At 54.2% G+C, this 17293-nt stretch overlaps 1 protein-coding gene across 2 annotated transcripts; it reads left to right on the top strand.

Moving 5' to 3' along the window:
- Positions 1-302: 302 nt before the first annotated feature.
- LOC105810003 (membrane-spanning 4-domains subfamily A member 15) lies at positions 303-9952 on the top strand. 2 transcript variants are annotated; one of them, XM_012643911.1, is made up of 6 exons: positions 303-547; positions 3503-3625; positions 6301-6357; positions 8305-8397; positions 8707-8820; positions 9782-9932. In XM_012643911.1, exons 1-6 carry the CDS (start codon positions 323-325, stop codon positions 9896-9898), a joined length of 729 nt encoding a protein of 242 aa, XP_012499365.1. In that variant the 5' UTR covers positions 303-322; the 3' UTR covers positions 9899-9932. The 2 variants fall into 2 exon arrangements, with proteins under 2 accessions (XP_012499365.1, XP_012499366.1); XM_012643912.1 differs by lacking the exon at positions 3503-3625 and having other exon boundaries at positions 9782-9952.
- The last annotated feature ends 7341 nt before the right edge of the window (positions 9953-17293 follow it).

Below are 17293 nucleotides of genomic sequence, written 5' to 3'. Positions count from 1 at the left end.
AGGATGTTTAAATACACCTCCAAAAGGTCCTTTCCACACAATATAGGACAGAGAATAAGAGTAGGGCCGCTGGGACCAAAGAGACCAGAATTCAATTCTCAGCCTAACCCCAGCCAGAAGGCCTTCGCCTCAGACATCCTGCACTTCTCTGAGCCTCAGCTCCCCAAGCTGTGATCCGAGATCTTGGTGCCACCCTCACTCGGCTGCAGTAAGCAAGGGCAGGTAAGCACATTGCTTATAAACTAAAAAGCTTTGTGCAAACGTGTAACCACCACCATTTCCACTATTACCTCCCATTTGTTTCCCAGGCTTTCTGAACACGATGTCCACCGCTCCTGCCAGCAATGGGGTGTTTGTCGTCATCCCGCCCAGCAATGCCAGTGGCCTCCACCCACCTCCAGCCATTCTGCCCACCTCCATGTGCCAGCCTCCGGGGATCGTGCAGTTTGAGGAGCCACCACTGGGGACACAGACACCCAGGGCCACCCAGCCGCCTGATCTACGACCCGTGGAGACTTTCCTGACAGGAGAGCCCAAAGCTTTAGGGGTAAGAACAGCCTTTCCACCTGACCCGAGGCACAGGTAGTGAGTGCCCCGGCACCGGAGCACTCAGGCACGCCTTGGAGAGGGAGGCGGGCAGCTGACAAATACTTGGTGAGGACTCAAGGATTCAGTCGCACACCAGATAGACAAGGACGCTTCCCCCATGGAGCTCACAGACAGCAAACCAGTAAACAAGTGACTAAAGTAACTCCAAAGAGGGAAATGAGGTAGGAAATTATGGCTGGGGAGCGGCAACACTGGCAAGGGTGGACAGAAAGTTCTCTCTGGAGAGATGACGTTTAAGCTAAAACCTACCTGCTGGGCTGAAGCCAGTCAAGGGAAGATCTGGTGGAGGGGGTCTGAAAGGTTCACCAGGTAGAAGGAACATCAAGTGCAAAGGCCTCGAGGTGGGAATGCGTGTGGCTGCTCAAGACAGAGATAGAGGGTGACATGGCCGGAATGTAATGAGCAAAGGAAGGAGGGAGATGAGATGAAGGTGGCCTCGTGGCAGGTGAGAGCCAGCTCCTACAGGGCTGCCAGTGCATGAGAGATGGGCTCTAAGCTCTTTCGATCTCAGATGGCCTTGAGATATTAGTATCTGGGAGGGAATAAAATATTAGATAGATAGGTAGATACACACCCATACTCACATGTGTATGTGCATATTGCTAAAAAGAAAAGCTTCTAACAAATTAAATGTAACAGAGCTTATTTGAGCAAAGAATAATTCATCAATCCGGCAGCACTCAGAACCAGAAGAGGTTCAGAGAGTTCCATCCAGCAGTGTGAGCAACAAGCTTCTATAGGCTGAACACAGAAGCAAAGTAGAGAAATCCCCTGATTGGCTATCGCTAGGTGTCTGCTTTATTTGCACAGGATGTGATGAGTCACTTGCCTTATTTGAGTATGCTCTGATCAGGTAGCCGAAGTTTGGCTGTTTGTGATTGGCTGAAACCCAGCTATTTGTTACAAAAAAATACACTCCTAGTTAGGTTTCAGTTTGTTTACATACTGTTAGATTACAGTTTGTTACATAGGAACTCAAAGTACAGAGATAGGCTAATGGACTCCTGTTTATTTCATTTATACAAACACACACACACACACATACACACACACACACACACACATCTATGTACATATTCTTCAGTTTGTCTCTTGGCTTCAGCTTCTCCAAGTGAAAGATGAAAACATAGCTTAGGCAATGGTGATGATGATGACAGTGATGATGATGACAGCTCCTGTTATTAAGTGTCTCTGAGAGATGCGTGTATTGTGCCAAGGTCTTTGCATGCATTGTCTCGATAGACTCTCAGCACCACCTTGTAAGACACGGATCATAGTTCCATTGGATGGATTAGGAAACTGAGATTTGTCAAGGCTAAATCGCTTGTCCAAGGCTACAGAGCTGCTAAGTGGCACCCCGTAACCGAGGACGACCTGACCATAAAGTTCTACTTTCGACCTCTCTGCTCTGTGGCATCCGGGACCTCTGGCTCAACCATGATGAAATTTAGAATTCTGCCCTAAAAGCTACACCACATCCACTGGTACAGGAGGGGACTGGAGACAGTGAACACAGAGGGGGTCATCGATTGCTGGAATCCTAAAACCTGAGAGTAGACCCTGGTGTCCCCAAAGAAATCTGATGAGACAAATAAAAATTGCTGGAAAACATAAAAAGTGGAAAATATAAATAAATGTGAGGGAATGCCACCCAGCGAGATCACCAGCTTTGGAGTTGGCCAGCCTGCCACTTCATAGCTGGGAGTCCTCGGGCAAGTTACTGAACACCTCTGAGCCTCGGTTTCCTCGTCTCCAAAATTAGGGTGATAATACCTACCTCATCACGTTAAGATTAAATGAGATCATGTCTCTAAAACCCCCAGCACAGTGCTTAGTGTGGACAGGCGTTTGACAAGTGGCAGCTGCCGTGTTCCAACAAGTAATCGCAGTGGCTGCGGTGGTCTAGCAGCAGGGGGAAACCTACAAGGTAGGAAGAATGACGTTGGCACCTGGGACGCCGTGCCACATGAGGACACTGACAGGATGACAGACATGCAGCCAAAGGGAGAAGGAGACGCGAGATTCAAGGGGTCATGCCCGTAGATATCCGAATTCTTAGCACTCATGTGGAAAAGGATATGTATTCCACGTGACCCCAAGAATGCAATTCCAGCTGTTCCCAGTCAGAACTGTCCATAAAAGGACCGCGCTGGTTTGGGGGGTGGTGACCACTGGTCACTGAAGGAGCCCCTCTGAAAGTAACGCAGCTGGAAGGGGCTCCTGGACAAGGCAGAGGCTGGATTTAGGGGGTCTTCAATATCTCTTGCTGCTCAGTTCCAGAACTCAACAGTTACCAAAAACAATGCAGTATTTTTGCAATGTGGTGGAACTTACCAGAAGCCCACCCATCCCCACCCTTGGGAAAAACCATCCCACTTCTGGGACTAGATCAGAGAGGCACTAGTAAACCAACTCTCAAAATCATCATCATCATCATCATCCAAGCTGAGATTTCAGCTGGGAGGAGGCAGCGGCAGCACAGGGACCAGTGATAGACGTTGAACTAGAAAGGTGCTGGAGGAGAAGGTGCTGGCTGCAGGCTGCAGGGTATCGAGCACGAGGAAGGGCAGGTGAGGCATTTGGTGCAGGGAACGTGAGTCCTTGAACCGAGGCCTGAGAAGACCAGGTAGCCGCGCGGAGGGATGCTGGAGATCCGTGGATCAGAACACAAAGCAGGAGGCAGCCTGGCTGGGAGCTGTGCCCTGTGGCTCCCGCAGGCTGCGGGGAACTAGCTTCCTTCTTGAAACTGTCTTTTATGGTCGCTCTGAGGGTGCCGCCTCCAAAGACGTGCACGTGAGCCTTTTCCCCCGTCGCTGACCGAAGCTGGGGGAGGGCGGCCGGCAGGGGGCGGTGTGGAGCCGGCCGCGCGGCTGAGCCCTCGCTTCCCCCGCAGACGGTGCAAATCCTCGTGGGCCTCATCCACCTGGGCTTCGGCAGCGTGCTGCTCCTGGTCCGCCGCTGCCGCGTGGGGATGCTCTTCATCGAAGGCGGCGTCCCCTTCTGGGGCGGAGCCTGCGTGAGTGCCCATGGGGCCATGGCGGGGAGGGGTCCGCCCAGGCTCACCTCTGCCCCCTGCGCCCACCCCCACCATGCTCCTGGGCACAGCCCCTCCCAGGTGGGGCCCTGGAGGCACTTCCTAGAAGAACTGGAGTCTAAATCTAACTCCGTGCTGCAAACCTCATCATAAACCCAAGCCTGACCCCAGTCCTATGCACGGACAGCTCCCAGCAAGCAGCCAGAGGAGGCTGCCTAAAAGGATGGGATGAAGGGAGTGGGGGCCGGTCCTAACCACCTGTACTCCCGGGATCTAAGCCTCACCCCCTGCATCCAAACCCCACCTGCAGAACCCTTCAGCTCTCCTGGGTGGGTCCCAGCCCTCCATGAGCTCCGTGGCCTGGGAGCCGGACCAGCTCTGAAGCCCCTGAGCCCATTCCTCTGGCCACACTCCAGCCAACCTGGCCACTGGAGCACTGGGTGAGCAGGTTGCTGTCTTCTTCAACATGGAGAGAGCACCGCAGTGTTTACAAGGTGAACCCTGGTGTTTGCACTTCACCCTCATCACCAGAGCCTCTAGCCACCGAGTGAAGCACAGCCTTTGGCGTTGGGCCAGCGGGTTCTGAATGCCAGCTCCATTGGGTGATACCGTTGGGTCCCTTGGGCAAGTCACTGACCCCCAGGCCTCAACTTCCTCATCTAAAAATTGGGTTCATAGATCTGGCCCTGCCTACCCCATAGTTTTCTGAGGAAATCAAGAGATAATGCATGTGGAAGCTAATTACCAACCCTAAAATTCTGCACCAAATGGTGAGTGACGATTCTCTGTTTGGAGGAAATGAGATTTGCATGAGAGCAGCCTCCACTGAGCGAGTGTTGGTTCCAGAACCAGAGCACAGTGACTTTGTTCCCTTGCCCAGACTGCCCCCAGCAAGAGCTCAAAACCCCCGAAGTGGGGCCCAGGGAGGCCGCGTGGCTGACCCACCACAGCCAGGGCAGGATGGTCGCCAGGCCATACTTGGGGACAAGCTCCGGCCCTTTGAATGATCCATAGTGACCTGAAGTTGGAAAATGTTGGCAAGTGGGAGAGCCTAAGGGGGAAATCACAACAAGAAACAGAGGTGTCGCATCTTCTCCGAGCTCCCTCCTGCCAGACTTTATCACAAAATATTCCCAGTAAAGATTTTTAAAATGGAGGAAGAAAAAAGACAAAAATCTGCTTTTCAATCCCAGGAGACATCAGGGTTAGGGGACCCTGGCGGGACATGTGTGAGCTCCAGCATTTAATCACTCAGTTAGATTTCCACATCGCTGACCTCTGGGGTTTCCTGAAAGTATAGGGATGTTATGTGCTTTTATTTTATTATGTGCATTTTTTCTAGAAAGGGGGCTCATAGCTTTTCTCAGAGGCTCAAAGGAGTTCTTTGTTGAAAATTCCCAGAATTCCAAGATGGGACAATAATTAGGTACAGAAGGAACGAGGCAGGACAGTTGGAACTTGTCTTTGTGTGACCTGAACAAATCACTGCCTCTCTCTGGGGCTCAGCTTCTTTATCTAGAAGACATAATGTCTGTCTCCAGCCCCGAGACCTGAATTCTAGCTCCAACTGCCATCCTGACATCTCCACTTGATGCTGAAGAGGAAACTCAGTATGTCAAAGCCAAACTCTTGATTGCTACCCTCTTCTTCCCCTCCTCTCCCCATCTCAGCAATGGCACCTCCAGCCACCCACCTGCCAAAGCGAAACACACCCCAGGAATCATCCTTGACTCTCACTTCAGCCCTTCCAGCAGTTCCCATAGGCTCACCCTCCAAAGCATGGGCTGGATTTGCCCACTTCTCCCCGCCTCCATGGCCACCACCCTCATCCACACCACCTGGACATCTGTAGTGGCTCCTTCCTGGTCCTCTGTGTCTCTGTGTCACCCCAGGGCTCCCCCAGCCCCCACTGTCCCCGTGGTGTCTCCAGCACAGCAGCTGAGTGCAAACCTGCTAAGCATTGGGCCCAGAGCTGGCACAGCACTGGTCGATGCCATTTTCTCAGTCAAGCCACTGGCAGGGCCAGCCCAGGTTCATCACGCGAGGCACCTGCCAAGTGCACAGGTTCCGTGATGCGGGTGATTGGGAGCCGTCTTTGGAGGCCAGCCTCTGCACCCCTCGTAACCTGCCGTTGGCATCCCAGCTCAGAGAGGCCTCCTCTGACCCCCACCCAACCTCAAGCAGCGACTCCTATCACTTCATCACAGCTCTGATCACCACTATCCATGCAGTTCTTCACTTTTATTTGCTAAATGTCAGTCTTCTCCAGTTAGAATATAAGCCCCATGAAAACAGGGATCTGTCACCTTCGTCAACTCTGTTATGTCCCTGTCCCTGGCACATAACTGCCACTTAGTAAATGTTTGATGAGTGAATATTTGAAGGAACAATGCCTTTCCCATGAGGCTCTGATGACGTGATGTCAGTGGAAACACTTGCCTTGCAAGCCGCAGCCTTAGTTCCCTGGACAGGGGCTCCTAGAAAGCAGGGGACACCCTTACAGAAAGACCCCAAGGTACCCGGCTGGGAGGTAGAGAAGGTGGCATCTGGGCAGCTGTCCCGCCCTCTCTTTGGCACCTCTTGGCAGAGCCCAGGCATAGTATGCCCTGCCCAGGGACCCAGCTAAAGCCTCACTGGGTCTCCTCTTCCCCACACAGTTCGTCATCTCTGGGTCCCTCTCAGTGGCAGCCGAGAAGAACCGCACCAGCTGCCTGGTAAGTCTGAACCAGTGGGCCCGGGCCGGGGCTGGGGCCACCGCTGAATCCCACGCTGCTCCACTCCTTCCTCCTGCTCATTCAAGCAGCTCCCGCAGCCAGCGCTTCCTGGGGGCCTGCCGAGTGCCGGTCGGGGGGCAGCCCCCAGGCAGACCAAACCCAGACCGTGTGGCAGATGGGAGAGGAGGAGCGGGACACTCTCTCAATATACAATACAGGGTGGAAAGTGAGGGTCCAGGGATAATACGCTCACGGTCATTCCAAGAAAGGAAAGATGCAAGAAGACCTCCTGGAAGAGCAGATGGCCACACTGGGCCTCAGTGAGCAGGGAGGACTTAGACATGCAAGCGGCATGGGCACGGTTGCTATGGAAACCATGCATGGCTCCGCTGGACCAGGGCAAAGGTTTGGGAAGGAAAGTGGAAAGAGATTAGATGGAGAGATGTGCTGGAGCCTCGAGGAAGGCTCCGGTGCCTTCTGTTGGCAGCAGGGAGGTGACGGAGGCGTTTGAACGGGACAGCGTCAGCAGCGTGCCAGGCTCAGAGAATGCGGCAGTGAAGGTCATGGCGCTTACCCCTCTGGTGCTTGGCAAGATGCCCGAAAGCAAACTAACAAATCAGATAGTTTTGGAGCACGAAAAATGCTGAAAGGAAGCAGACAGGATAATGTGAGAGTCATTCTGTGTGACTGTCGTTCTGACAGTCTGGGGTCCCTGAGCAGGGCTCATTGAGCCGAGACCTCCCAGTTCAGACGGCGGCAGCCACAGAAGAGCCTGGCCGGGAAACGACCAGGGCCTGGGAGAGGGGCCGCAGCACTGGGCATCGCAGACAAGAGGCAGCATGGAAGGGACTGAGCTGGCAGGGGGAGGCCGGGAGGCGACTCAGAGACCAAATGCCAAGTTTGGAATTTATTTTAAGGGCGATGAGCAGCTACGGAGGTTTAAGCTGGGGCATGCTTGCCCTGTTTCAATGCTCGAGCGCTGTCCCGGGTGCGGGGCAGAGGATGAGTCGTGGAGGGGCAGGACTGGGAGCCTGAAGACCAAACCCAGTGCCCCCAGGCTGTAAACTCCAGGAAGACAGAGACCTGACTTACTGCCCCTGCACTCGCAGCACCTGCATGATGTCTGGCATGCAGTAGGTGCTCACTAAAGACCCGTTGAATTAACTAATTAATCGACAGCCTGTGAGGCTGCGCTGGTCTCAGTGACTTCCTGGCTGTCATTTAAAAAGAAGAGTCAGGTATTTTTTAACTCGAATGGGCCCACCCATGAGTGGCTTCCCTTTTAAGGCCAGGGCAGTTTAACCAGAAGGCTGCAGCCACTGGGTCGCAAGAGTGTCAGCTTCTGGCTGCATGGGGATAGTGACCCCAGGGTGGCCGCCTGAACCACCCCCGGAATTCACGTGCCCTGCACGCTTTCTGGACATTGAAGTCCTGGGCCTCTGGGTGAGGGCTTGGCCCACCCGACTTCAGGCCCTCAGCACCTGCTTCTCTCTTCACCCCTGCCCTGTGCCCTCCACCCCTATGCCCCCCACCCTGGGGTCTGCAGTGCCTTGCTCTGCTGGCTGCTGCCTGGGGCCTAGGGACAGCGACCTCAGCCCCTCGCAGCGCCCACAGCAAAGGGCCCCCTGGCCCATGCCCCTGGGACAGGCCTCAGCCGAAGCTGCACCTGAGGGTACTCAGCAGGGGAGGGGTGGGCAAGAGGCCTGCTGCAAACCCCGCCCGCGGAGGCTGCGAAGGTCGGGCCCTTCTCCCTCCTCCTGAGGTCCCAGGGAAGGAGAAGAGGGAAGGAGGCAGTCAGCAGAGACACAGGCACCTGCAGGGCAGCGCAGCCGCTGCCTCCTGGGCGGTGGAGGGAGGCGCTGGAGGCTGGGCGGCCGAGCCACCGCCTCTGTTCGTCCTCCTTCTCTTCACCTCTTCCCTCTGCTCCTGCCTCTCTCCCCGCTGCAGGTGAGGAGCAGCCTGGGCACCAACATTCTCAGCGCCATGGCAGCCTTTGCTGGGACGGCCATTCTGCTCATGGATTTTGGTGTCACTAACTGGGTATGTTGTCCCAGAGAATGACAGAGCCATGTCCAGGAGCGGGAGGGAGGCACGAGTTTGCAGCAGCAGGGCGTTGGCAGGGCCGACGGACCCCATGAACATTTGGACCCTCTGACCCTGCACCAAGGTGGGCACTGGGGGGGTGGAGAGGCAGCCTGTAGGGTGAAGGGAGGGAGCAGGACTGGCAGCAGGAAGTCTGGCTCCAGGCACAGGTGCACCTGGCCCTGTGACTTTGCACAAGTTGCCCTTGCTCGGGGCTCCCCTTGTTCTGGAAGTCTCGGCCCACCTGGACTGTGGGTTTGGTCCCAGGATGTGGGCAGGAGCTACCTGGCCGTGCTCACTATCTTCACCATCCTGGAGTTCTTCGTCGCAGTCATCGCCACCCACTTCGGGTGCCAAGCCACGCGTGCCCAAGCCAACGCGGTGAGTACCTCCACCCCCGCGTCCCCTAAACCCCAGTCTCTGAGGAAGGCTGTTGGCCGGGAGGGCTCTCTGCCCCCAGCCCCTAGGATAGTGCAGAAATGAGTGTCCCACTCAAACATCAGGGGACCCTAAGTGTCCTCACAGCTCAGTGAAGATGGAACTGTTCTCCTTGTGGCCATGGGGAGGTCCAGCAGCAACAGACCCGCTGCCCTGTGTGGCCACGCCAGGGAGCCTTGCTGCAGAGCAGGCGGCCTGGGCTCAGGGTGTGAAGGGCAGGGCTGCACCCGAAGGAGCAGACCCTCCAGGAGTGCCCAGGCTATGCAGGGCACAGGGCACATCGCAGTGGGCAGCATGGCTGAGGTGGAAATTGAGCTTCGTTTCCAAGGAAATGGAGGACAGTGACGACACAGAGGGGCTGGAGGGGGCGCTCGTGGCTGGGGAGCCAGTCTGAGCAAAGGCCCCGTCAGGAGGGAAGGTGCAGGCAGTAGAGTGGGAGGTGCTGCTTGGGGGGTGCACCGTGTGGGGGTGGTATTGAAGGTCTTGGCGCCGGGGCCTGAGCTGGGGTCAGGGAGCTGAATCAGTTTGTCCCATGCAGGGGTGGGAGGGGGTGGGCCGCTGGGGGCTCCAGGCCAGGAAGCAGCAAGGAAGCCAGTGCCCCAGTGCAGACAAGAGGTAGTGAACCCTGAACCAGGATGGGACATCCAGAGAGAAGAACACCAGGACGTCAGCTGCTAGAGAAACGGGACTTTTGTCTGTTGTGTTCACTGCTGTACTCCCAAGGCCTGGGCCATAGTTGGCCCCAGTAAATGTTTTTTGAAATATTGGTCAAACAGATGACAGTCCTGAGTGTGCAACTCAGATGTTGCAGAATTCTTTACCAGGGCGCTGTTCTTAGAGTACCCACAAGGGGGCACTACGCTGCCATAACGCCTCCCTGCGTTGGGTTTTTTTCTTTTTGCAGCCTGTGATTTTCCTGCCGAACGCCTTCAGCACAGACTTCAACATCCCGAGCCCGGCAGCCTCCCCGCCCCCTGCCTACGACAATGTGGCATATATACCCAAGGAGTCGTCCGAGTAGCAGGTTGGGAGTCCTGCGGGTTGGCGCCCAGCCTCTCCCCACCCCACCTTGCTCCTTCCCCACCGTCCCCCGCCCCAGTCCCACGCGCTGTGGCACCTGAGCGAGGCGTTCCCCAAGGGCGTCTGTCCCACACTCGTCCCCAGCAGTTTCCTTCCTGAAAGACACCAGGTTGATGTCAAGCGTGCATGTCCTTCAGCCCCCAGAGCCCTGTCATCCTTCCAGGGCACAGAGGTTCTCCAGAGGGCACACGTGTTGTGAGCACAGTCGTGGTCCCCCCCACTCCCTGCGGAGACCCTCATTTTCTTGATCCGTAACATGAAGCCCTGCCCACCTCCCCAGGTAGTGAGTTCGCAGGGGAGGGCTGCAGCCAGCCCACTCCTCAAGTCGGCATGGACAGGCGCACAGCGGGTGGGTGGCTCAGGGCCTCCCTGCGCCTTTCAGCCTCCCTTCCCCACCCCCACAGCCTGAGGACAAGACCGCCCTGAGGGTTACCGCGGGAGCTGGGCTGGGTCTCCAGGCAACAAGGAGACACCACCAGCCCGGTGTTCACAGGCCCTGGCAGAGGGCCTGTCTCATCCATACCGCAGAGGGAAATAAACAGTGTGGCTTAAATTTTGAGTTGGTCTCAATGCAGTGACTTTTTCTTTTTAACCTCAGGGGTTAGATAACCTAAGGGTCATCTCAGTCTATCGGAGGACTTGGGTAATGGTCCCGCTGACACATCTGGGGGCGCTGGGTGCTGTGCTCTGTGTGGTGTGACCCTCACACTAATTCTATCCCCACCTCAGCCCAAACGAGCAAGCGTCCATATCCCCACTCCACAGCTAAGGACGCTGAAGCTTAAAGAGGTTAAATCACACGCCCAAGGCCACCAAGCTAGTAAGAAGCAAAGCCGGGATTTGAACCCAGCTCTGTCTGCGTCAGAGCCCATGCTCGTACCACGCAGGCTCTGCACAGTCTAAACCAGAGTGCTTTCCACCAGCTCCACGCCTCCCTCCTTCTGTTGCGTCCTCAGCCCAAGGTCTGGGACTGGGCTGCGTCCCTCAGTGCCTCCCCTTCTTGGTCTAGCGAACTCCTGCTCCTCCTTCAAGACCCTTCCAGGGCGGTGCAAGGAAGCTGCCGTTTAAGGAGGCGTTCACTCCCAGGGTCATGCCAGTGCAGGCGAGGGTGGGGGTTTCAATGAACTTTGGCTTTTAAAATCAAGAGAGGGGACTTGAGGATTTAGGTCATTAAGTATAGAGCCGGGGGGATGTGCTTGAGGATTTGAGACCAATTTTAGGAGATTAGAGACATTTTGGAACTGAGGGGAGGAGTTTGGGGAGAAGGAGGGAGGGAGGGAGAAAAAGGAAGAGAGAGCTTAGCCTCAGGCTGCGGTTACCACCCTCTGTCCTCTGCTGACTGAGTCTCTCAGGGCCCAAAAACCACAAAGCAGGAGGAGTTAAAGAGCCGGGATGCTTTCTCACATCCCAGGCTGTCTCCTGGGGAGAGGGCAAGGGCCCTAGAGATGTCCCATGTCCAGACAGCATGGAGCCACACATAGCTGAGCGCTGTGCCTTGTGACATGGGGTCCTGCACTCCCCGGCGGCGAGAGAGTCCAAGCATCCGAAAGGGTCCCGTGCTTCCTGAGAGGCCAGTGGCCAGACGTGTAATGTGGATTCCATGAGACTGTAGCTTTGTAGCAAATAAGAACAGGAAATAAGAGTGGGAACAGGGGCCACCACCAAGAGACCAGGAAGGACAAACTACCCCTCAGCAGATGCTAGCAACAACAGATGGTGGCTTGTGGTTTGGAAGTCATGAGAAGTGACTGAGTTATCCCGAATTGGCAAGATCAAGCTTTCTACCACGGAGAGGAAATGGGAGGTAGGGAGGTGATTGCCGTGAGAAGAGCGCTGAAAACCATGCAGCATCACTAAGAGAAGTTAGCAAAGATCCAGATAAATGAAAGGATATATTAAATACTACGTCGTGGGTTGGAAAGCTCGATTTTGTTAAAATGTCATTTATCTCCAAAATGTATTTGCGGAGTCAATACAATCCCATTCAAAATTTCAGTTTATTTTGGGGGAAAGTGACAAGAAGCAAATTGTAACAGTCATATGGAAATCAAAAGGATCTAAAAAAGCCAACAAAATCTTAAAGAAAAACAAAGTTGGAGGACTCAAACTACCAGGTTTCGAGACTTAACTGTAAAGTAAAAATTCCGACAGCATCGTTTTAGTGCAAAACCTGACAAATAGACCAATGGAACAGAGAGCCCAGAAACAGACCTCACGTGTACAGTCACTTTATCTGTGGCAAAGGTACCCACAATTAAGTGGAGAAACGACATTCTTTTTAATAAACGGTACTGGAGCGATTGGATATTGGTATAGAAAAAAAGAACCTTAATTCCTACCTCACACCATACATAAAAATGAATTCAGAATGGGTCATAGACCTAAATTTTAAAACTAAAACAAGCTTCTGAAAGAGAACATAGGAAAATATCTTTATTACATTGGGAAAAACAAAGTTTTCTTAAACTACACATGCACAAAAAAAAAACACTAACCATAAAAGAAAAGATTGACAAACTAGAGTTTATCAAAATTAAGAACCTCTGTTTATTAAAAAAAAAAACACCATGGTAAGTGTGAAAATACAAACCACAGACTGGGAAAAGATTTTGAAATGCGTAATATCTGACAGAGGTCTCATATGTAGAACATACAAATAACTCCTAAAAATAAATCAGGAAAAGACAACTCAATAATAATAATATCATCCTTGCCTTACAGAGGGGAAAGCTGAAGCTCAGAGAGGTCAAATAACCTGCCCAAGATCACACAGCTATTAAATGGTAGAATCAAGCTTTGAACTCGGGCAGCCAGGACCCGGAATCGGCTCTGAAGTGCTCTGCTGTGCTCAGCAAGCCACAGTCAGTAAGTCCTGGCAGTGGGGACTGTCTGAGCTGGCCTCTGGGCTCTGTGTCCAGCTTCCCTGCCCATCCTCGGCATAACAGTGAAGAGAGAGAAGCCAGACGGAGAAGCAGGATCCTGGGGTGGGAGCCGGGAGTTGCGGAAGCCCACCGCACACCTCCTCCGCCAGGGGAGCCTCGCGGAGGGTCTGCACACCTCCCAGGCACAGCGCCACACGCAGGGCGCAGAGCCAGAGAGCTTGGCCAGATCCGCCTGATGCGATTTGTGGGCCGTGTCTGGAGCCTGATGGGAACAAACCAAAGGTAGCAAGACATTTGTGAGATGATCCGAGAAATCCAAACACTAGATAGCTGATAGCCACTGAGTAGCAAAACTGGGTAAGAACCGGTTCTTCTGAGCCCTGGGGTTGAAATTGTCTTTTACAAGAGCAGCTTCCAAACGCACAGCAGATCTCTGTGGGGTTGCAGGCTTACACCTCGCTAAGCACCAGGCGTTAGTTTTAATTTTTCAGTTGTGATCAGGTGGTCACGCTTTTTTAACAAGCCCATGTCTTTTAGAGACAAATACTAAAATGCTTACAGTAGAATGGTAGGATATCTGAGCTCTGCTTACTGATGGGGGAGAACAAGATCCAGCAAGAGCTGACGATGGCTCTAGCCGGGGTTTCGGACCACTCTCTCCACTTTAGTGAATGCCTGAAATTTTCCAGAACTAAAAAGATTCATTCAAAAGGTTCAACTTCTGACTCTAAGAAGATTATACTACCTTCACTCCTTCAGTCCTGCACTTTAAACAGGTTACATTGTCAACGTTTTCCTTGCCAAAGAAAATTTGCGGCACAAAAAGAGAGATCCAAAGAAGGGCACTGAGATTTTTCACCTGCCGGGTTTGGGGACGGGGGAAGACTTTGACAGCTCCCGTGCTACTGGGCGTGAAGCAGGAGGTGGGTCCAGGAGGGAAAAGATCCAAAGTCTAATGTGCTAAAGATTTTCTGATTTTCTGGCACTGTCCCCTGCATCTGAGGTGTCTTCAGAGGCCAGAGTATGGCTGGCAGCTCTGAGCAGAGGTCCTGGGGCCAGGCGAGCGGTCCCCCCATGGCAGCAACAAGAAGGGAGTGGCTTTGTGGTTCCACACGGTGGGGGGTGCTCAGGAGCACACACTTGGTCCCACCTTGAAGCCAGGGACTGGTGTTTTATACCCTCGTGCCAGCAGTCACCGGCTACAGGGTTGGGGGAAGGGGGTGGCAGAAACTCCCAGAAGGAAGCAGACATGAGCCTCAGCAATGGGAGTTCCCCACCCACAGCCCCGACCTGCTGCCAGTCACTGAGCATCAGAGCCAGGAGGAGCCCACACCCCTTCCATGCCAACCCTGGAAACCCACACACACAGAGACGGGCCCAGAGAGAGGAAGGGACTGGTCAAGGGCCACTTGGGGCCAGGACTAGAATCCAGGACTTCTGACCCCCTCTCAGAGGGGAGGCCTCTGTTGCCCTCTGGCCCCTTGCAAGTGACCCTCTCTTCACACCAGGCACTCCGTCCTAAGCACTGGGTGGGGCCTTTGGCACGCTCATGGGCAGTTTTCTAACTGGCATTTGCTGAAACCCCAATCTCCTAAGGGTCCCCCACCAACTGTCCTCTTTGTCACATGGTGTGACACTGTCACTCAGTGCTTCTCAATTCCTGCCTTTCTCTGCTTGACATGCATGCACGCACACGCACACACATGCACACACATGCACACACGCACACACATGCACACACACGCACACACATGCACACACATGCACACACACATGCACACATGCACATGCACACACACACACACCCTCAGAATCTCTCCCTGTCCTCTAGGCCTCTCCTGCACAGTCTGATTAGGGTCACGTTATTCGTGACCTATTTGAGATTTTTTCTGCCTGTTTGTCCACAAACCTCCCAAATCTCACTCCTTCCTGCACCTGGGTCCCCGTGGTGTCCCGTGCATGGATTTGCGTGAACGACAGCTTGGGGTCTCAGATCACTGGCTCCGTGCACTGAGCGCTCTCCTTCCCTGTCCACACACCTCCCTCCCAGATCCCTCACAGCCCTCTTCCCCTGCGAGCAGAAGGAGTGGAGGCCATAAACTCACTCCTCCAGATGGTATCTTAACAGAGGACCAGAGGAGGGCAAGGTGGAGCCTTGCTGGCGAGATTCTAGGCAGGCAGCAGGCTGGCGGTAACACCTGCTGACATTTATTGCTATGTGCCAGGCCCTGCCTGTTGCAGACATAATTTCAGTTAATCCCCACAACCCACCCCCAGGAACAGGTGCCAGCACTCCTCACGTGCAGACGTGTGAAGAACCTGCCCAAGGTCAAGGTTCCAGGGAGTAGAGCCAAATCTTGGCCCAGGCTCTTCCACTTCCAAGGCTCATGGTCTGACCCACTCTGCTGCTCTACTGGGGGGGTTCTGGAGGTCCTGCCCAACTCTGTCCCTGCCCTCCTGGTCCTCCCAGAGCTGAAGGAACAAAGGGAATATGTGCCAGACCCAGGCGGCACGTGGCCCTGTGCAGAGCAGCAAGGCCCTGGTGGTGGTGGGTTTCCCTTCGGATGCCAGCTGGCTGAGCGTGGGGGTCCTGAGCTGGCCGGACGGAAAGCGAGGGGCCAAGGCTGAAAAAGTCCCTCCCATGCCCCACACAGCCTGCTGCCCACCGCTCTCCATCAGCCCAGCTCCACCCGTAAGCAGCCCCGCACAGGTGCTGGAGGTGGGCCAGGCGGGGCTAGAACAAGCCTTCTAAAGCATCGGCGTTCACGCCCTTGGTCTTGGAAAGTGGAAATGAGGCCTTGTAACAAACAGACTTTTCCTCCGGTAGCTAAGGCCTGCCCTCCGCCACTCCTTCCCCTCCTGGTTATATGAAGTTCCGACAGCAGCTCTCTACGCCACGGGACAAGCATGTACAGTTGGAAGGGAGCCCAGCGATCATCGTGCAATTCCCACTCCCACTGCGATATGCACATGGGAAAGCCAGAAGGAAAGCAAAGGGGTCAAAAGAAAATAAAACCCCAGAACTGGAAGTCTGAAAGTTCAATGCCATTTTGTCTAAAAGCTGACCCCACAGAATACCAATTGCTTAGAATCATTGGACCACGAGAAAAAAAGGTTCTAAGGCCAATTAAGTTTGGGAAATTCCCTTAATATTAAAATAGAGTGGTCCACTTCAGGAATTCTCAGAGCCTTTAATATGAGAAAGGGAGACAAGAGTATAACCAGAGTTTCCCAAACTTATTTGACTACAGACCTCGTTTCCTGCAGATTTGTCGGGACCAGTGTTCCATGGAACAAACTTTGAGAAAGGTTACTCTGGCCTCTTGAAGCCAACTCCATATTGGATATCTGAGCCACTCCCCCTGCCACAGCTCTCACAAGCGAATACCCACGCGGAGGCATGTCTCTGGCGCCCGGCCACTCATGATCCCCCAACAGCACATTCCATCCGAGACACTCTGCAGAAAAGTCTTCCTTCTGTGTGTTCCCGGTGGAGTCCGGGCTCAGGTCCAGGTTCTGCCCTCCCAGGTGCACGGAAGTCTGGCTGCAGCCAGTGCCTGATCTGGTACTGGCCTCTGCCACCAGCATCCCTCAGCCCAGCTAGCTGAGTGACAAGGGCTCCCGAAGAGTGGGGAATTGGGGGAGGGATAATTCCAAGCACAGCTGGGGCAGGCCACGGAAAGGAGAGTCACGCAGCCCTGTGTCTTTGAGCTCCGCTTCTGAAGCCCCGGAAGGAGGGAAACCCAGACCCCCACCCCTCCCCACTGAATCAGGGCTGTCACCGTAGGCCAATGGAGATACCCATCAGGGGGTCCCACCAAGCAGCCTTGGCCTAGAGCACTGGCAATGGAGTAAGATCGTGGTGGTCCCAATCCCAGGCACTTCCTCGCTGTGTGACCTTGGCCAAGGCATTCGACCTCTCTGAACCTTGGTTTCCTCCTCTATGTCATGGTGCTAACTTCCTGGGTATTAAGGGAGGTCGACATGCAAAACCGCCTCCTTGCTCAGTGCCTGGCGTAGAGTGCTCACCAGCCGCCAGGCCTCGTCTGGCTCTTTGGCTCTTGAATAGTTTCCTTTCTCTTCCTCCCCATCCAGGATATAGTCGCCTGGGCTATTTGTCCCTCCCAACTTCCCAAGGCTCTTTCCCTTCCATGCAAAGGAATCCCTGCACCTCTGTGGAAGGAAAACTCAAAAATGTGGATGCTCAAACAGGACCTCCTAAATTCACATGTCAGACTTAAAATCGGGAGGAATGCCCACCTCCTTTTGTTCTTCCAGGACACAGTCTGACAGCAGCCCACTGTCTCCAAAGGCTTTACTCCTTAGCCCCGTCACCATGGAGACACCAGCTCCCACCCCAACTCCCACGAGCCAGCTCCCTTTTCCTCCCCTCCCCGCTCTCTGCTCTCCAGGACAGACTTCGTCTTTTCTCACCAAGTCACCAGGCAGCCCCC

The sequence above is a fragment of the Propithecus coquereli genome, unplaced genomic scaffold (genome assembly GCF_000956105.1).
Source record: "Propithecus coquereli isolate 6110/MARCELLA unplaced genomic scaffold, Pcoq_1.0 Scaffold202, whole genome shotgun sequence".
In the NCBI taxonomy this organism is placed as follows: domain Eukaryota; kingdom Metazoa; phylum Chordata; class Mammalia; order Primates; family Indriidae; genus Propithecus; species Propithecus coquereli.
Note: the sequence above shows the minus strand (reverse complement) of the source record. Positions and strands in the feature narration are given on the sequence as shown.